Source organism: Felis catus, chromosome B4 (genome assembly GCF_018350175.1).
Source record: "Felis catus isolate Fca126 chromosome B4, F.catus_Fca126_mat1.0, whole genome shotgun sequence".
NCBI lineage: Eukaryota > Metazoa > Chordata > Mammalia > Carnivora > Felidae > Felis > Felis catus.
Genome location: NC_058374.1, coordinates 48,788,061 through 48,809,117, shown reverse-complemented (window position 1 = coordinate 48,809,117; position 21,057 = coordinate 48,788,061). Strand labels below are relative to the sequence as shown.

At 40.6% G+C, this 21,057-nt stretch overlaps 1 protein-coding gene across 7 annotated transcripts in view; it reads right to left on the bottom strand.

Moving 5' to 3' along the window:
• Positions 1-408: 408 nt before the first annotated feature.
• The window catches only part of PDE6H (phosphodiesterase 6H), a 179,651-nt gene continuing 159,002 nt past the window's right edge, over positions 409-21,057 (bottom strand). For 3 of the 7 annotated variants that reach the window (XM_006933535.4, XM_019834578.2, XM_023256795.2), the window contains 3 exons: positions 4,522-4,695; positions 3,455-3,495; positions 409-1,226 (listed from right to left, as the gene is read on the bottom strand). In XM_006933535.4, coding sequence (XP_006933597.2) covers positions 1,150-1,226; positions 3,455-3,495; positions 4,522-4,655 — 252 coding nt within the window. In that variant the 5' untranslated portion in view covers positions 4,656-4,695 and the 3' untranslated portion in view covers positions 409-1,149. Of the gene's footprint in view, positions 1,227-3,454; positions 3,496-4,521; positions 4,696-9,306; positions 9,438-13,889; positions 13,909-16,604; positions 16,623-20,746; positions 20,854-21,057 lie in introns of those variants that run through there. The other 4 variants (XM_019834577.3, XM_045061438.1, XM_045061436.1 and 1 more) reach the window with 4 other exon arrangements.

The window sequence follows — 21,057 nt, the reverse complement described above, 5'->3', positions numbered from 1 at the left end:
GCCTGCAGCACAAGACATTTTCTTGAATGCTGAGCTTCTTTGATTTTCACACTCACACTCTGCAGACCTCAAAGTTGTGGAATTATCAATACCGTGAACCTAGATGGCCTAATTCAGGCAAACCAGAAGATCCAAGGCGAAAGATTTTTGTCCAAAATTGCAGAGTAATGTACTGGTCAAGCCAGGATTAGAACCCAGATTTCTTTTGTCTCTGTAACCCTGTCTTTCTTTTCAGTTAATTTTCCCCATTCTTTTACCACAGATTACGAAACTGAAATGAAGAAATCAATACTGCTAGTACCCAAGGCATCCAGGTCACGTAGGGGCAGCAATTGAATTGCACAATTGCCGTGAAAGTATTGGGGAAAGATGGCTATGTGCACATTACATTTGACACAACCTCAGAGGTGAAGCAAACCATCATTTTATTCAGAGGGTTCAACTACCTGTCCCACCTGAGTCTAAATTCCGTAGCATATAAATATTTTCAATCAACTGAGCCAGGACACTAAAAGGAAGGTTCACATTAACAGAATCCTGAGTTTCCGTCTCCAAATTTAGACACAGAAAATGTACGATTTACAAGTTACAAAGTGGAATCAGAACTTGACTTTATTCCTATGCTCTTTTGCATGCTTTGTGTTTATTTCCTGTACGACTGTGCCCTCTTTGCTGAACTGACTTTCAGAAGAGGGCATCAGATATTTGCATATAGCATTTAATACGACTTCATCATAAGGTTCAAGGTAAGTATCTCCTTTATTAAATGAGAAGGGGAAGGGGGGGTGACAAAAATGTTATCTTAAAAACTACTATTAATTGTAGGGACTGCCTGGTAAAAACTAAATTTGAAGGGCTTAACAGATAAACAAAATTTCAAGAACTATCACTGAATTCTAACCAGCTGATAGGAAATTTGAAATGTCCTAACAAAAGTCTATTTGCATCCACTGTTCTGAGCTGAACTATATAGGGCAAGAGAGAATCTCACACCAAGAGAACTCTTCATAGCAATTTAGGGGGAAATGACTGTGTAAGCTGAAGAAACCACTTCCGAACAGCTGAATTTCAAGACTCTGGCAGATCAATAGGGCAAAAGTAAGCAAAATTAGAGCAGATGCTGTTGAAAGTGGCAGAACCTCAGGTGCATCAGATGATCCCAAACTGAGCAAGCTCATGCAATTCCAGGTGGCTGAACGCCTCCCAGGGGCAAATCACCGTGATATCTGCAGAAGAGGGAAGAAGAACTTGTAAGTCTGCCTCACCACCACCACCCCAACCCTTCAGAGCCTCTTCTGCTCAGAAAGACATCCTTTGGGCAGAGACACCTCACTCCTCTCTCCTACTTGTTGTCTCAGCAACCAGGAAGTTATCTAGAATGGCCCTGCAGCCCAGAAAGGATCAGACCAATTGGGTTCTGATGCCCCCAGAACAGACTCCACTTAGTAGGCATCTTCACATAGGTACAGAATGAAAGGCTCAGTTTCATTCTGTACCTCTTTGAAGAGATTACCCAAGGCTTTTGACTGGAGCTAGCCTGAGGGGGTGCATATCACTGATCAAACGGGGTCTCCCCAAAGCACAACCACTATGGAAGGAACACAAGTGGAATTCTAGTCAGGCCAAGGGTTAAAATGGGAAATAGAAGCACTTTAAATCCCCACAATCTGGAAATCCACTGCCTTCTTACCCCCTACCAATTCAGATGCATTCCTTGGGCTTCTCTGATGCACTCTTTTGTTCCTTTACATTTTGAAATGCCTACAATGCCCAATCACGTACTGAGAAATAATCTCAAGACATCTACTAATCCAATTTTTCGCTTCAGGCAATAAAATACTATTATCCCTGGATTACAGACAAGCTGACTGGAACCTAAAGAGATTAAAAACCTATAAAAAAAAAAAAATCGGAGTTACAAGGATGGGACTAGAACCAAGCCAAAGATCTCAAATCTCCCTTCAGTGTAAAGCTCTTTCTAGTATTCCAAATATGTTGGCAGAGTTAAACATAAGCCCAAAGCAAACCTACCGGTCTTCTATACACCTGGCCAAAATACGGAAGCAGTTGATTTAGGAGAACAGCGAAATGAGCTCTATAAAGGGGCTAGAAAATGAATTTGAGATCCCAGGGGTGGCACTTGACTGCAAAAAGCAAGCACACTGAGAATTGCCTGGTAAGGACACTGATTGCCAATTATATCATTTGTCAAAAGAATATTGGGTGAGTTTAAGGCATGTTCACACAAAAACATGCACAATTGTATTCATGGCAGTATTATTCATAATTGTGAAACTTGGAGGCAACAAAATGTCTTTCAATAAAATAAGCAAACTCTGATACAGCCATTTAATGAAATATTATTCAGTGGTAAAAAGAAATGAGCTGTCAAGCCACATAGGACATGGAGGAACCTTAAATGAATAAACATTGCTAAGTGAAAGAAATCAGTCTGGAAAATCTGTATATTGTGTGATTCCAACCATATGACAATCTGGAAAAGGCAAAACCCTTGAGAGTAGAAAGATTTGTGGTTGTTAAGAGTTTGGGGAGGTGGGAGGAGGGATGAACAGATGGAACACAGGGGATTTTTAGAGCATATATTCTGTATATACCTGTAATGATGGATACACAACGTTGCGCATTTGTCAAAACCCATAGAACTGGACAACACAAAGAATGAATCCTAATATAAACTATGGGTGTTAGTTGATAAAAATGTTACCAATACTGGTTCACCAATCGTAACAAATGTGCCACACTCAAGCAGGATGCTAATAATAGGGGAAACTATGTGCAAGAGGAGGAAGGTGGCAGAGGGGGCATGTAGGAGCTCCATACTTTCTGCTTAAATTTTCTGTCACCCTAAAACTGCTCTAAAAAATAAAGTTTAATATTATTAAAAGGAATATCTGGTGATTTGTGTTCATTAGCCAACAAATCAAGTTATTCTAGTCAACCGAAATTTTGTATTGGATACATTCAGGGTGCAGGCCCTGCTCTGGGTGCTGGAGGATGTGTAAAAAGAGGAAGTTGGTTACAGAGTGGTTTGCCAGGCCCCACCCTTTTTTCCAATATCTCACTCGGGGGCCTCAGATTGTCCCTTAATTTCTCTCTGCCTCAGGTTTCTCTTCTGAAGAAATAATGAAGTTGGGATGGACTAACCCTGAGAATCTTTCTACATTGAAAGTCTACGACTCAACCATTATATGTCCTCAAGAGTTGCTTAACAGAAGAGGGTTTAGTAACTCTGGGCCTTAGCTTGATTCCTGTAGGTGTGTTTCTCCTGGGCACACGTGCACTTACTTAGGAGGTAAAATTAAACCCCACATTTCTACGCCTTCAAGGATCTGCTGCCTCAGGTATTTCTTTTAACTTTTCACAGCCCTTTGAGGCCTAAAGTGTGTATAGTAGTGAAATTCCGAGTGAAAGTCCACATCTTTTGGTGGCTCACCTGTTCCTAGCCCCTCCATGCCTGGAATGTCATCTCCAAACCTGGGGGAAAAAAGAAAAATTAAAAATTAGCTGAAAGAGTGAAAAGATCTTGGAATTACTCATATAGTTTCCTGATGAAAGGGGAAGAAGAGGTTTAGGTTTTTGTCTTTGTGAAACACCTTTAATTTGCATTGACCCAGGGCAAAGGCGATGTCACTCAGGCTGTTTTCAGACAGCGTGTCCCCTTGGAGAGAGATTTTTTTCCCTTGTGAGAATATAGCCTTTGACAACTGAGAACCAAATAGCACCATCATGGGGGCAATTTAGTCAAGTTCCACTTTTAAAAATAGAAATTGGAATGAAAACACAGTATGAAAGGCATTAAAGTGATCAATTTACCATTTGACCAGTTATCCAAAAGCATTTAGCAAAGCATTTACTATATGTCAGGCATCGTATTGAGCATAGGGAATTAGGGAAAAAATAATAAATTTTCTTTGAGGGACTTCAATCCCTAAGAACAGATGTAAGTAAACAAATGTAGTGTAAAATAATACAAGTTGTGATAGCTGAATGTATGAAATGCAAACATAGAAGTAATGATCACACTTGTCTAATAAGAGAGTCAGTAATGGCGTCCAAAAGGAAATTAACAAATGAGCATATGTTAAAGAATAAATAGAATTTGGCCAGAAAAAAGCAAAGAACTGAAGGCATAACATTTGTTGCCATACAAATAAACTGAATAAACTCTGTGTTCTGGCAATGGCCAGTGTTTTAGTATTCCAGATTAAATCACAGGGTGTGCTGGTGAGGAGGAGTGGTCAAGAAGAGTCTGGAAGGTCAAGTCGAAGTTTGCTGTGATAGGCCCCATTTGCCATGCTAAATGTCACCACAGACCTGGTTGGTGAGGGAGAAAGGATTCCAGGGCTAAGGACACGATTCAGCGAAGATTGTGGTAGAGAGGAAAATAGAGCAGAGGGTGGAAGTCTTTGTAAGTCTGTTTACATTTATGAGCACTAATTTCTCAAAACCAAAGCAGGGTTGTGGGGAAAAAATAGAGTCTTCTTTTTAATTTGGTCTTACCCTTTCACCCCTTTCTTAGGAGGTTTGCTCTTGAATTGGCGAGTCTGCCTCTGCTTGAACTTGGGGGGCCCTTTGCGTGGGGTAGTGGGACCCTGGTTTGAAGCTGGAGGAGCCAAAGCAGTGTTGTCACTCATTCTGATGTCCTTGGGTGTCTGGTTGTTCTCTTTCTTGCTCCTTAGGCAGTGAGAGAAAAAAAAGAAAGCCCTTCAGGGTACAGGAACCATTGCTTCTTAAACCCTCATTGGACACTCCAGAAAAACTTAGGATTTTGTGTTGACATAAAAGGGAAGAATTTATCATCTTTTAAAGAGATTTTCAAGAAAATATCAATGGAGGCACTTAACATAGACTGACAATGAATAGATGAAAAGTCTATTTTAATCTAAAATAATCCCCCAAAATCTAAATAGACATGTTGTTTCAATAAATTGTCCCTAGCTTTCAATGTGTCACTAGTTTTCTGGTTTATTATAATATATACTTCTCCGTGATTACCAGTTCCACCATCTGTAAAGACAAGGAAATGGACTAAATGCTAACTATAGTCTTTACAGCATTGGTATGTTCTTTAAACTTTCTATATTTTTCCACCCAACTGCAAAATAACCCGACTCTGAATGTTTATTGACTCACATTTTATGGGCTTCTTTCTTTATAATCCTTATTTTGTCTAATCCTCGTGTGATCAAGTTACTTCTCTAGTTCTCTACTTCTCTACTTCTCTAGTTCTGGGGGATAGCACTTGGGGAAGCTCTGCACCAGGGATACTAACACCCACATAGTATCCGATCCATTCCAGTACACACGTGCACGCACACACACACACACACACACACACACACACACATCAATGGAGGGTGATTAAGTAGTAAATTTGTGCTTTAGCTCCATATCCAGACGTGAGGTTCTTAAGTCACCCATTTCTCTGAAATGTCCAATATTTTCTTCTATCCAAATCATGGAACTTATCCAATGTGACTTTCACAGACTTTGATTTTAGCTACAGAAATGTACATTGTCATTCTTCAAGTAAAAATAGAGGTGTGTTAAAAAGATAAAATTAAAAAATACATATGCTACGCCAAAGGATGACTTTTTTTTCTTTCTTCTTTTCTATCACAAAAGTTGTAACACCTATCCTCGGAAGGAAGATTCTAGAAAGTGCTGAACAACTTCTCAGTAGCCTTAATCACTTACTCTGAGCAAAACCATCTCATACTCTGCTACCTGGAAGGTTTATATAATCTGTAAATTATAGACTTATGCTAATATTATTAGCTTCAACTCTCCCTGACACTCTTTGGCCCGTGCTAACCATCTTTCTCTTTTTCTGCCACACTGACCATCCCTCAAATCTTATATTGTATGACTTTGAGTTCATCAACTTTTTCTGATTACTTTCAAATAGGGTTAAATTACTATCTTTGCCAAAAGATATTTTTTCCTTATCTTCTTTTCCCCACTTACTATTTTCATTTTCTCCTGCTGATTCTCAAGTTCTTCAATAGAAACACGTTGACTAATCTGTAAGTGGGTACCAGGGGTGGTGCACCTGGCTAGGGCTCTGGATCACTTGCTTATGCCATGGATTTTATCTAAGTTCCCCACTGGAATGTGTTCCATAAGCCCGTTTTTTTTTTTTTTGTTTTCATTCATTTCTGTGACCTTAGAACCTACAACAGTGCCTGGAGCATAGCAGGTGTGCCATATATATTTGTCGAGTGGGTGAATAAATAAGTGAAAAAATTGAACTAATACTTGGGATACTGGGTTGCAAGATCCTGACCCTGTGACTTCTCCATCAAACCATAGAGAAGGCATCATTTGGCCTTCATCTCACAAAGCTCTCAGTGGCTTTTGGAAATAGGCTGCCAGCTCCTTTGCTCACTGAATCCAGTCCTTGTGCTATGGTCCCTCTTCTGCCCTAGTAAACAGCCAAAGTTTGTGCCTCATCCGAATGTGGTTGGGACCATGTAACTTGCTAGTAGGCAGCCAAGAGACACATTATTGTCAGAGTTTACCACCGCTAACTGACACATCCCAACTCTGACAAAGTCATAGAGGAAAACTAGACAATTTCTCCCAGATCAAGTTTTTGTGACTTCTCAATTCTTTCAAAATGTTAACATACCACAAACTTTCCTTTCTCTCATCTGGAGAGTTTACTAGGACTAGGATTACCAGATTTAGCAAATAAAAATACAGGGCACCCAGTTAAATTTGAATTTCAGATAAATAACAAATATTTTTAGTATAAGTATATCCCAAATATTGTATGGTGTACTTATACTAAGAGAATTATTCATTGTTTATCTGAAATTCTAATTTTACTGGAAATATTTTATTTTATCTAGCAAGTCTAATTAGGATCCCACCATGTGAGATCTAGAGTCTACAATATGAGGGCCTAAGGTAAACTAATCAGTCAAATTACACTTTGAGGGCAGTGCAATGTAAAAGGTATGTGCTTGGGGTCCCTGGGTGGCACAGTCGATTAAGAGTCCTACTCTTGATCTTGGCTCAGGTCATGATCTCATAGTTCATGGGTTCAAGCCCCACATCAGGCTCTGCCCTGATGGCGTGGAGTCTGCTTGGTATTCTGTCGCTCCTCTGTGCCCCTCCCCTGCTTGTGCGCTCTCTCTCTCTCTCTCTCTCTCTCTGTCTCTCTCTCAAAACTAAATAAATTAATTTAAAAAACAGAGAATATGTTTTAGAATCAAATAGACATAGTTTCAAATCCCTGTTCCACAAAACTGTCTATGTGACCTTGGATAAGTTGCGTAACTTCTCTGCTCCTCATTCCATCTATAGAGTCAATCAAATATAACTTCTTTTTTAGAGTTACAGGGAAAATTAAAGGGCATAAAGTAAATAAGAAATAAGAAAAAGAGTAACCATGCAATAGACCTTCTATAAGTAGTGGAAACCAGGCAAGTAAATCTATAATTATGACACAGTTTCACCTGCACTCCTACACTCATTCTCCTGGGCCAACTGCTGAAGATCCCCTGTCATGTACCAGAGAGGTGACCGTCATTCAGCACTTGCTGGGTAATCCTCTGCATCCCTCAAAAACCCTGACTATTAATTTATGCCTCGTCTTGAAATTCTGTCTTAAACCTTCCTTGGATTCCTTTGACATCCCTAACAGCAGTCCCAAAGAACGTAAAAATTACACTTGATTTCCATCTTTCCCTGATTATACTTCCCCTTTTTTCTTATAAGTTTCTTTTGCATGTTTTCACATATAATTTTGAAGTTGCACCTCTGGGCTTGCACAGACTTCCTGTCTATGCTAGGTGTGATGCGTTATGTAAAAGAATTCTCTTCAGAAAGAGTTACATAACAGTTGCCTGGTTAATCCCTGGATCATGAAGATAACCCTCAGGGCTTGCACTGTGGAAAATAAGTTTATGTTTCGTGTGCATTTCATGTACGATATTTCATTTTTGAGTACATAGGAGTACATAGGTTGAGTACTAACCCCTAGAGTGTTTCTGTCATAGATATGCCCTGTAGTTCTCCCTGTTCAACCTTTGGGAGGAGCAGACAAATATGACCCTTTCCTGGGTGGAAGTTAGTATTGTCTGCCACAGATATCACTATAGCTAAACTTATCCTGGCCATGCTTTCCTAGGAATTAAAAGATATCTCCCGGGCTAAATAATTCTGAATCTAGAGTCAGACTCGATTTTACCTAAAAAGGACGTTTCACATTTTTGCCTCCCCAAAATGTCAAGCAATCCATTCCTTTGTGAGGCAGAATGGCTTTCTATTTTTAAGGTGATGCTAGCTCTTCTCCTTTTGAAGGTTATGAAGCATTGTTCTTCAGGAAGAAGTGGATGCTGCAGGGTAATACATCAAGGCACAGTTTGGTAGGAAACCAGGGTTGGTGTCGCCTTAGAGCCAAGGCAATGGAGCTCAGCTGTAGGAAGCTACAGAGGATGATCTTTTATAAATTCCAGCTAAGGAAGAGCAGTTTCAGAAGGTTCTTGAGTAAGGATCTCTGATGCTGCTGCTATCACCCCAGACTTCCGGTCTCTCTTCAGCAAAGATATAGGCTGAGGGGCTACAAGAGAAGGGTTGGGGAGGAGATAGTTGCAGGGGTGTTCTTTCTGCACTGATGGGGTTGAACCCATAAGGATTCTGCTGAAGCAGAGAGAATCAAATAATTTGGAGAGCCAAGGAAGACCCAAACCAAAGTCACGAAAAGATAAAAACAAAAATCCAACAAGTGCCTTCCTTCAGACTGGAACAAACACTTTGACCTCAGAAAGAGAAGGCTAAGCCACCCACACTGCACCGAGGTCATGCCTGTGCTGGCTCTTGGCTTTCTTCCTCCTTATCCTCACACTCTCATGTCCCCCGTCTTGTGCCTTGGTCCTTTTAAGCACATCCTAGGAATAAATACTGTTTTCTCTGTGGTCATTTAGTGCCCCAAATCCCTCCTTTCCCAGAAAACTGTTTGCCATGGAACCACAGAAAAAAGGAGGGTCAGTTTGGAGTTCTTTCCAAATGAATTTAGTAATCAAGTTTTGCAATGACCTTGTAACGATCAAGTTTTACTTATAAGCTTGCTACATGACATTATAAGGCTATTTGGGTGTATTTCTTTCATGTTTTCTCCTAGTTTCATTCCCGGCCCCAGTCCAGGCCCACAGGTTCAGTGTGTCCTCTTCTTCCATTTCTTTATTTTAGAGCCAGATCAACCCCTACCCCCGCCCCCCCCACCAAAAGCCCTTCAGTTATAATCTGCCTAAACACCACAAGTTGAGAAATACTCACAGAGTTGAATGTTGCTCTCATAAACTGTCCAGTGGCCTTCTTCACAGGAGATGAATAAAGGATCTTTGCACCCCGATTTATCTCCCTATAATACCCACATGCTTCTTAATCCCACTGTTAGGAGCTTAGAGAGCCAACCCAGGTGCAAAGAAGTTGGAAGAACAAGGGGTGAGACTGGGACAGGCTTAGGAGTTTTCTGACAATTGAATACTCTCACAAAACTTACTTGGGCTCTCTCCTGTCAGTAAATAGGTATTGAATCCACAAACACACACACAAAGTGTTGATATCCAGGAGTATATTTCCAGTTTGTGCCTCCTCCATTCCCACCGTTAGTCCTTGTTATCCTCCCATTCCTGCCCTTTCCCTGACACACACATCCCCAATCATAAATCAATCCCCAACATATGCACATCGTGTCATAATTCTCCTGGGACTCTAGATAACTGGAAAGAAGAGTGTCAACCATCGTGTCCCCCTACACCCCATGGGGACACTGGGATGCTGATTGTGTGAGCCATGACACTGAAAAGTATTCAGCATCTCTCCCTAACAGGTACTGTATATATTTCCTCAGTAAGACAGAACCACAAATCAAAAAAGACACAGAATAACTGCTAACCGATGGCATTTATTTGAAATGATTGCTGGATCTTCGTACCCAAAGGCTTCAGGAGCAAGACCCAGGCTGCAATTCAATTCATTGGTACACTTGGCTTCAGTCTTTCAATTACATTGAACCACTGGTGTTAGTTTGGACATCAGTTTGTATAGATCTTAGCCTAATGTTAATATCATCAGGCTCTTTTGACATACTTAGCATAGAGAAATAAAGTGATTGATTCAAAACTGCCGACGAAGTTAGTAGTGAATCCAGGAGAAAAAATCTGAGCACACCTTACATATTTCAGCCATCTGTCTACTGTAGTAGAGCGAAGCAGACATAGACCAAGATGTATCTGTCGCTGGTCTTTCTAACACCTTGCCAGCGGATTGTGATGTGCCTTCCCTAAATCATTACTTGTTAGAGAATTGCACTCCGTAAGATGATAGAGAAAGAAGGTCAATTCATCCTTCTCGGGCAGGGAAAGCTTCTCAACCAGGGGCCCCGAGCAGATTAAAGGGGCAGCTAAACAGCTCACAGGGTATTTTGATGAGCTTTCCTCTGGTCTTTACCAAACTTAGAGGAGTTCTGAAGCAGCAGACACCTCACAGAGCTGGCAGAGTGTTTGGTGTCTGGATGAGTCTTTCCACTCCCACCTCTGTGTCTCCATTACCATTGAGATCTTCCTCTACTCTTACACACTGGGCACATGGAAACTGAGATTCTTATCTGTCAAACCCTCACCCATTCTCTGTTTCTTTGTTGAAGGACTGCAATTCATACAGGCGGTGAATAGAACAATAAGCTGAATGTTCTCGAGTGTTGCTACTCAAAGTGTAATGGCATGCACACCACCTGGGCATTTGTTAGAAATGCAGGACCTCAGGCCCCGCTCCAGACTGCCTGAACCAGAAGCCGCATTGTTACAAGGTATCAAGATGATTTGTTTGCATATTAATGTCTGAAAAGTACTATTATAGACCCATGTGCAGACCCGTTTTACCACATCTCTGCTATGTGACAAGATCACCACCTCTTCAGGTCTCAGTTTCCTCATATGTCATATTCCATAATGTGCCAAGGTTCTCAGTTTCTGCCATCCCAACAACATCTGAGAGAGATAAACCATACTGATCAGTAGCAGGATTTGTAACCAGTGATTTCCCAATGTTAGAAGGAGGACGAGGGCTGTTGTGCCACGACTCTTCTCCCTCCCAGGGAGACCCAGGAGAATGGAGAGTGAAGAGTGGGATGTGGGGGGCAAGGTAAAGTCTATAGTTGGAAAAAACTCTCCTAAAATGATTCTAATATAGCTCTCGATGGTTTATGATTAGAAAAATCTTAAATTGCTTTAAAGATTTAAAAGCTTCTATCGTATCCAGTTCTGGACAAGAATGGGGTAGATATACTTCTTTCCATTTCTCTTGCTAAGTACAGCAAAACTCCTGGATATTACATATGGAACAAACATAAGAATATTTTAAACGTTCAAAAGAAGATAGATCAAATAGGCAACTTGGGACTCAAAGAACAATGTGGCAGCAAATTCTTTGAGTTCTCTTTTTGCCTTGTATATCCTGACCTAGATGCAAGGGAAGCATCTAGGGAAACACAAACAGGAGCAGACAAAAAAAATTATATATATATATATATATATATATATATATATCCTCACAAAAAGCCTACTCTCTCTAGACAAATAACCAGGAAAGAGAATCTAGTAAGGCAGAAAATAAGTAGAACAAAATCTCGATGCCGTGGAAACAAATCCAACATCAACAAATCCAATATCATGGGAAGAAAAAAAGGCCAACATCAACCCCCTCAGCACAAGCAGAGTAAAGAGACTTCCATCCTGGCCCAGCTATAATTAGGTAATCCTACCCCATCCCTACCTGGGTAGTATCAGAGAAGGCCATATGGGGATATTAAACTTTCATCTCCCACCAGTGATAACGAGGCACCCTCTTCCTTTCTACCAGAATGGTATCAGAGGAGGCCAAATGAGGAATCTTAATTTTCATCACTATTCAGCAATAGCAAGGTATCTAAAGAAGAACAAAATGAAAATTTACAACTGAAAAATAAAACAACCAGCATAAAAAAACTCAATGGATGGGCTTGACAACAGAAAAGAAGAAGAAGAAGAAAGAGAGGAGGAAAGGGGAGGTGGAGGTGGAGGAGGAGGACAGCCTGGGACCTGGGAAACTAAAAGATCTAATATTCTTGTCTTCAGAGTTCTGGGAGAGGAGAAAAGGATAAGGCTAAAAAAGTACTTGAAGAAATAATGACTAAAAATTCCCTAAATCTGGTGAAAGACATAAGTCTATGGAATCAAGAAGCTAGCAAACCCCAATGAGATAACCCCAAAGAAATGTATGCCAAAGCACATCATAATCAAACTTCAAGAAACTAAAGACAAAACAAATTTTGAAAGCAATTAAAAATATATATATTTATATATATTTGCTTTTGAAAGCAACTTAAATATATATATGTATATATATGTATATATGTACATATGTATATATGTATGTATATGTGTATACATATGTATATATGTATACGTGTGTGTGTATATATATATATAAATATATATATGTATATATATGCCACCTTACCTAGACGTGAAAAAAAATAGAATGACAGAGGATTTCTCATCAGAAACCATGGGTCAAAACGAAAGAAGCACAACACTTTCCTAGATCTGACCCCAAAAAACACAAAAAACAAAAACAAAAAAACCTGTCACCTCTGTCCAGAAATTTATCCTTCAGGAATGAAAGGAAATAAAGACATCATAATAAAGAAAGGCTAAGGCAATCTATCCCCAGAAGACTTATACTAAAATAAATGAGAAAGAAAGAAAGAAAGAAAGAAAGAAAGAAAGAAAGAAAGAAAGAATTTTGAACATCTAGAAAAAAAGAACAACAACAAAAAGAGATAGTATGGGATACAAGGGAAGTGTGGGAGATAGGACCCTCAACCACATTCAGCAAGGTCTGGTGGAGAATGAAACAGTGTTCCAGACTCTGTGAAGTTCTAAAGATCTGGTCATTTTGTACCTTTAGGAAATGTATCCATTGTTCCCTGTTCCAAGGGGCTGTTCTTTCTAACTATTCCTCCTGTTGCCACTGAGTCTTAGAGGATTTGAGGAGCCTGGCCTATCAGCAGTAAATACACACTGCCTCTGTCAGACAGAACAATTCTACCAGATCACTTCATTGGTCATTGGCTAGGTTAGTGATGACTGACTTTTGATTGGTTGCCTATCTCAAGATCTTACCATTCAGGTAATGGAGTCACATGGCACTAAGCAAGCTGACTGATGACCAAGAAATTTCTCTAGACGAACTTTGGTTGTGCTGGACACTAAGATTTCAAAGACATAAGAATAAAACCAACAAGAACCATGCTGGAAAAGAAAAGGAATTATTATTGATAGATGTAATAACATAGATAAATATTAAGCACATTTCACTAAGTGAAAGAACCCAGAACTGGAAGGCTCTATACTGTCTGATTTAATTAATGACATTCAGAAAAGACAAAACAATAATGTTGAAGAACAAATTCGTGGCTGCCAAGGGTTGAGAGAAGCTGACTGCATGTAAAGGGACGATGCAAGGGATTTTACAGGGTGATGAAGTTATTTGGCATCTTGATTATAGTGGTGGATCTATAAGTCTATGCATTTGTCTAAACCCATAGAAGTCCACACCACAGAAAATGGGTTTTGCTATATGCAAATTTAAAACTTAAACATCATAAAGTACTTTTAAAAAATTATGTTTCATAGCTCTATAATCCTTGGTTCTTGATACTTTCTGACAGATGGGAAAGTATTATTAATCATATACAGGAAAAGACTCAAAGGGCAGGTACTAAGTAATTAGAAAGTGATTAAAATTTTAGCTGTCCGATAAGCTCCTTACACAAGTGCTAATCTCTAATCCTTCTTTAGTGTTTCTTAAAATACCTTTGAGTAGGAAGACAGACATCAGAGACAGATTCCTTCCACATTTGGATTTTTCTAGTCTGAGATTCCATCTCTAATCAATACATAGTGGACTCCAGAGAGGAACACCCTAAATGGGAAGGAAGAAGTTACCTTCTCTTAATATCTTAATATCTCATCATATTATGCATTTTCCAGACCAACAGTGCGAATCTTAAGATAGCAAAAAGGAAAAATACTGATCAATCTCTCTCATGAATTTAGATGTAAAAATCCTTAACAAAATATTATCAAATCAGATACAGAAGTACATAAAAATAGCACCCCATGATCAAGTGGATTTATTCCATGTATGCAAGACTATTTAAAACCCAACTAACATAATGCACTGTATCAACAGGCTAAAGAAGAAAAATCATATGATCATATTAATTGACACAGAAAATGCATTTGGCAAAACCCTGTGCCCATTTATGACAACTCTCTGCAAACTAGAAATAGGAACTCATAAAGAACATCTACCAAAAAACCCCTACAGTTAACCTCATACTTAATTGTGAAAGACTGAATGCTTTTTCTCTAAGATCAGGAACAAGTCAAGAATGTCTGCTTTCATGATTCTTTTTTTTTTTAATTTTTTTTTTTAACATTTACTTATATTTGAGACAGAGAGAGACAGAGCATGAACGGGGAAGGGTCAGAGAGAGGGAGACACAGAATCTGAAACAGACTCCAGGCTCTGAGCTGTCAGCACAGAGCCTGACGCGGGGCTTGAACTCATGGACCGCGAGATCATGACCTGAGCTGAAGTCGGCCGCTTAACTGACTGAGCCACCCAGGCGCCCCTCATGATTCTTATTTAACATGATACTGAAAGTTCTGGCCAATGCAATTAGGCATCAGAAAAATAGATAGCATACAGCTTGGAAATAAAGAAACAGAACTTTCTATTTACAGATGACATGACTATCTACATAGAAAATCCTAAGGAATCTGTATTTTAAAGCTATTCTATAATTAATAAGTGAGTTCAGCAAGGTTGAAACATACTAGGTTAATGCAGAAAAAATCAGTTGCATTTATATTTAACAATGAACAAATGGAAACTGAAACTTAAACAGTACTGTCATTTGTCACTGCTCTAAAGACAATGAAATAGGGGCGCCTGGGTGGCGCAGTCAGTTAAGCGTCCGACTTCAGCCAGGTCACGATCTCGCAGTCCGTGAATTCGAGCCCCGCGTCAGGCTCTGGGCTGATGGCTCAGAGCCTGGAGCCTGTTTCCGATTCTGTGTCTCCCTCTCTCTCTCTGCCCCTTCCCGGTTCATGCTCTGTCTCTCTCTGTCCCAAAAATAAATAAATGTTGAAAAAAAAATTAAAAAAAAAAAGACAATGAAATACTTAGGTGTAAATCTAACAAAGGATGCACAAGATTTGTATAATTAGAAACTACGAAATCGAATTAAAAAGAAACCAAAGCAGACCTAAATAGTTGAAAAAACATACCACGCTTATGGATTAGAAGACTCAACGTAGTAAAGATGTCAATCCTCACTAAATTGATCTATGTTTATTGCAATTCTTATCAAACTTTTAGCAAGGTTTTCTGGAGACATAGATAAGTTTATTCCAAAATGTATGGCCAAAACAAGTTTGAAAAAGAAGGAAGTAGGGTGGGAAGGAATCAGTCTTCCTGATGTTAAGGCTTGCTGTATTGCTACAGTAGTCAAGACAGTATGCTATTGACGGAGTGATAGACACACACATCAGTGAAACCAAGTAAAGAACCCAGGTGTAGACCCACACAAATATGCCCAGGTACTTCTTGACAAAGGTGCAAAAGCAATTAAATGGAGAAGGGATAGCCTGTCCAACAAATGGTTCTGGAGAATGAGTAGCTAAAGCTTGGGCAAATGGTGCTAAGCATGGATATTTTGTCCATGGACATCCATAAAGAAACCAAAAAAAAAAAGTGAATCTTAATCTAAACCTCACACCTTATGCACCTAAAATTCCACACCCAACCCACACACCTTGTCTAAAAACTATCTCAAAATGTATCACAGACTTAAATGTACAATGTAAATCTATGAACATTTAGGAAAAAAAATAGAAGAAAATCTTCAGGGCCTTGGACTAAGCAAAGAGGTCTTAGAGTTGCCAGCAAACGTACTTGGCGGGAAAAACTGATAGATGTGACATCATCAAAATTTAAAACTTTTGCTCCGTGAAAAACTCTGATAGGAGGATAAAAAGACAAATTACATGCTGGGAGAAAATATTTGCAAATTACATACCCAACAAAGGATTTGCATCTAGAATACACAAAGAACTCTCAAAGTTCAATATTCAAAAGGCAAACATTGGGGCGCCTGGGTGGCTGAGTCAGTTAAGCGGCCGACTTCGGCTCAAGTCATGATCTCGCGGTTCGTGAGTTCGAGCCCCGCGTGGGGCTCTGTGCTGACAGCTCAGAGCCTGGAGCCTGTTTCAGATTCTGTGTCTCCCTCTCTCTGACCCTCCCCCGTTCATGCTCTGCCTCTCTCTGTCTCAAAAATAAATAAACGTTAAAAAAAAAAAAAAAAAAGCAAAAGGCAAACATTCCCATTAGAAAATGGACAAAGAATACAAATAAACATTTCACTGAAGAGAATATACAAGTGGCAATAAGCACATAAAACGATGTTCACCATAATCACCCCTAAGGGAAATGCAAATTAAAACCACAATGAGGAGGAGTACCTGGGTGGCTCAGTAGGTTAAGCGTCCAGTGTCCAACTTCAGCTCAGGTCCTAATCTCACGGTCTGTGAGTTTGAGCCCCACATCGGGCTCTATGCTGACAGCTCAGAGCCTGGAACCCACTTCAGATTCTGTGTCTCCCTCTCTCTCTGCCCCTCCCTTGCTTGTGCTCTGTCTCTCTCTCTCTCTTTCTCCCTCTGTCATGCAAAAATAAATAAACATTTAAAAAAAAAACCACAATGAGGAAATGAATCAGGTATGGACATCTGGGAGAAGAGGATTCCTACAGGGAGAGTAATTGCTGAAATAGGAATCTCCTTCTGATGTAAGGATTAGCAAGAAAGCAGGGACTGGAATGGAGAGAATAAAACAGTAGGGAGAGCAGTCTGGAGTGGTGCAAGGGGCCAGATCGTGAGTGCATTAGTTATCTAATAACATAAAAATTGCCTCAAAATTTGGCAACTCATAGCAATAAACATTTGTTAATATCCCACGGTTTCTGAGGGTCTATCCAGGAGGAGTGGAGCTGGCTGGCTCCTGCTCAGTCTTTCACGAGGTGCCAGGCAAGCTTTCAGCCGGGGCTGCGGTCATCTGGAGCTGGAGGGTTCACTTCCAACAGAGCTCACACGCATGGCTGTTAGCAGAAATCCTCAGCTTCTCACCATGTCTTTCCTATGTCGCTTCAGTGTCCTTACGACATGTCACCTAGCTTCCCACAGAACAGGTGATCTAAGAGATAGAGAGGCACAGTGTCTTTTATAACATAGCCTCAGAACTGATATAGCATCACTTCTGCCATGCTGTATTGGTCACACAGACCAACCCTGATACAGTGTGATCAGGGCTGATATCAGGATCAATGGGGCCATCCTGGAGGGTGGTTACCACAATGAGAAAACCTGCTGGCTGTGGTAAATGCTTCAGTGTTAGTGTAAATGGGTAAAACGTGCCTAGAAGTTTCAGAAAGAAGGAATGATCTGGTCATAAGAATGCTTCGTACTCTGACTACTTTGAAGACAATAATGCCTACAAGGAAGCTGTTGCTTCCTTTCACTGCAGGCACGGTGAGAGGAGGACTAGGCTTCTAGAAGAGGAGGAGATGAGAAGTAGTCAGCAGCTTATATATTGAAAGTAGAGCTTTCATAAAACAGGATTTTCCTATGCGTGGCCAACTTCTCTTTTTATACTCTTTCAGGATGATCTCATCCTGAGGGTCTATCCAGGGTCTATGGTTCAAACCACTGTTTCTCAAACTTCGCAATTTACCTGCAGAGTTTTTTTAAAATAGATTCCTGACTCCAACCCTAGACATTCTGATATCATAGGCCTGCAGTTGACCTAAGAATTTGCATTTCTAACAAATTCCTAGGTGATGCCAATTTGCTGATCCACGGACCACACTTTGGGTAACTTGGTTTAAACTACTATCCCTAGCCTGATGAAGTATAAATCATTAGTTTAGAGTTGAAATCCGGGCATAGATATATATATCTGTCTGTCAAAAAATCGTCTCCTAGAAATAGCACAGGTTTTTCAAACTCAACACTCGATACGTCCAAATTCAGGCCATAATCTCCCCCAAAACATTTATTCTTTCTTTTGTATTTTCTATCTCAGTTGATGGTACCCCCAAGGACATTGTTGCAAGAAACCCGTAAGTCCTCACTCCTCCTCACCTCCATCCTTGACACCCCTCCAATTACAAGGTCGTGCCAATTTTACCTAAGTATTTCTTGTATTCGACAGCCTCTGTCCATCCCTCCTGTGAACGCTCTAGTTCAGACCTAAACAGTCTCTAAACTGGTTTTGTTCCCATCCAACCCATCAACACAGCTACCAGAATAAACTATAGAATAAAATACAAATCTGTTCACGTGCCTCTTTTAGTCTCAACGCTCTATCGTCATTGACAGGATCAAGACTACGTTCCTTATTTGCATAGCATAAGAGATCTACTGTGATGTGAACCCTGTGCCTGCCCTGCTCTAGACACATTTCTTATCCTTATATAATGTTCACTTTGGAAGTCCAGCAACCTTGAGCTTCTTCTTTATAATTTCCTGGACATACCACACCATTTTAGGCTGCCATGCCACTGCTCATGGTCTCCCTTTCCTCAATTGCCTTGCCCTCCACTTCCAACCCTCCCCAGTGTACCAATGTATACTACCCTTTGAGATTTAGCGTTGCAGTCACTTCCTCCAAGAAGCCTTCTTTATGGGGCGCCTGGGTGGCGCAGTCAGTTAAAGCGTCCGACTTCAGCCAGGTCACTATCTCGCGGTCCGTGAGTTCGAGCCCCGCGTCGGGCTCTGGGCTGATGGCTCGGAGCCTGGAGCCTGTTTCCGATTCTGCGTCTCCCTCTCTCTCTGCCCCTCCCCCGTTCATGCTCTGTCTCTCTCTGTCCCAAAAATAAAAATAAATAAAAAACGTTGAAAAAAAAATTTAAAAAAAAAAAAAAAGAAGCCTTCTTTGATGTCCTTACTGACTTCTCTCATACTACCCCATGTGCATTTCTTTTCCTAAGCATACATAAAAAATTTCATTTGTTTCTGTCTTCCTCACTACGTTGTTAGTAACATGAGGTCTAGGATTGTGCCTCAGGACTGTGTTTCTCTCTGCTCCTGTGCACAGGTCCTGGGATATAGTCGGGAATTCTTAAGGGCTTGTCGAATTCGGAAATAAGCCTTTACGTCAAGGCTCTGAATCCCTGCAGAATGTAGTTCGCTGTGTCGTATATATAGAAGAAAGGAAGAAACAGAGAAGTTGGTTTCAGTGATTCCCTGTGGACACACGACCTTGCTCATATTTGTATTCTTTCTTCGCCAAGGCAACGCTCTCACCAGAGGAAAGAGATGGAGTGGGGTGCATAATGTAGGCATTCCTGTCTAATTTAGACATATACATATCTACTAAAGAATTTTACTCAATGTCTTGCATAAGTCTGACAAGCATTATGCGAGCCACTCCAAGCATTACACGATACGAACGACACCGGCCTTTCCTCACACATTTTATATTTGGGTGGAGAGATAAGTCTAACGCTCAGAAAAGAATCGCTTAACACAAAGCAGCGCTCACTAAAGGTCTAAATTGTAATTGTATAAACAGTGCACACTCTAGGGGAAAAAAATACAACACACTTGTCCTGGATCGGTGCTGGAAAGCTTCAAAGAAGAAGGAGTTACTAGATAAGATATTTATATTTGAGATTTATGGATGCTGATTGTGAGTACTTAGATGAAAATGCCTCTTTCCTACTTATTCTAATATGTGTTATGCAAAAATAAGGATCAAAATGTAAAGTGGGGGGGCGCCTGGGTGGCTCAGTCATTAAGCGCCTGACTCTTGATTTCAGCTCAGGTCATGATCCCAGGGTCATGGGATCAAGCCCCGCATCGGCCTCTGTGCCGGGCGTGGAGTCGGCATCGGATTCTCTCTAAAAATAAAAAAAATAATAATGTGGAAATGATGATGGTGATGATTTTCCTAGCCTCCACCATTTGTTGAGTATTGAGCACTTTTCTGAGGTGGAAACCTTGCTGGATGCTTTCTCACACGTTATTTCCAACCCTTCTAGCAATGCTGAAGGTTGACATCATTCCTCTTTCACAGTTGAGAAAACTGAGGCTCAGAGAAATGAAAACCGTGGCCCAAGGATCCACTGATGGGAAGACACAGAGCCAGAACCTCTGTCTGAACTGCAGCTCTACCCCCAGCCTGCTGTTGGTGCCTCGTGGGCACATTTGAAAATGGATAGCTCTCAGGGCAGAAAGTCTTCTCTGAGAGTCTATTGTCTCTACTTGTAGACTCAGAGAAATACGTCTGTGCAAAAAGGGGAAGTTTTAAGTCTGTAGTCCTTTGTTGCTTTTTTTAGGCTCGAGGCAAAGGCACCGCCCCTTGGAAGATCTGCCTAGAATTTACCTTTCAGGCGGTGCTTATAACAACAAAGGAAAGCTGGAAAATACCTCAAAGTTTCCATCATTTCTCTAGAAATTCTTAGGCGGTTTTCCAAGTTCTGCTGATTTCGTTTGGCAGCACAGAGCTAAGGTCCTTAGACTGAGAGCATCCTTACCGCCACGACGGGCCTCGTCTTACATCTGAAGAAGCTTAGATATGGGGAAGGAAGTTTCGATGCATAACACACCTTCGTCAGCATGGGCTAGAAGCAGAGTCTCCCATCGTAGACTTCTTTGAAAAGTCTTCTTCATCGGTTTTCCCATCCGATAAATACAGGTGAACAATGAACTATGATGGAAGAAAAATGAGAAATGGGAATTTTGGATAGATCCCTGCCCTGACTGTGATACCAAAGGATATTTTAGGAGAACATCACAGTTGTCCCCCAAGTTACTGAAAGTCCACTGCTATATCATCAAGAAGAGGCTTTAGGGGTGCCTGGGTGACTCAGTCCGTTGAACATCCAACTCTTGATTTTGGCTCAGGTCATGACCCTGG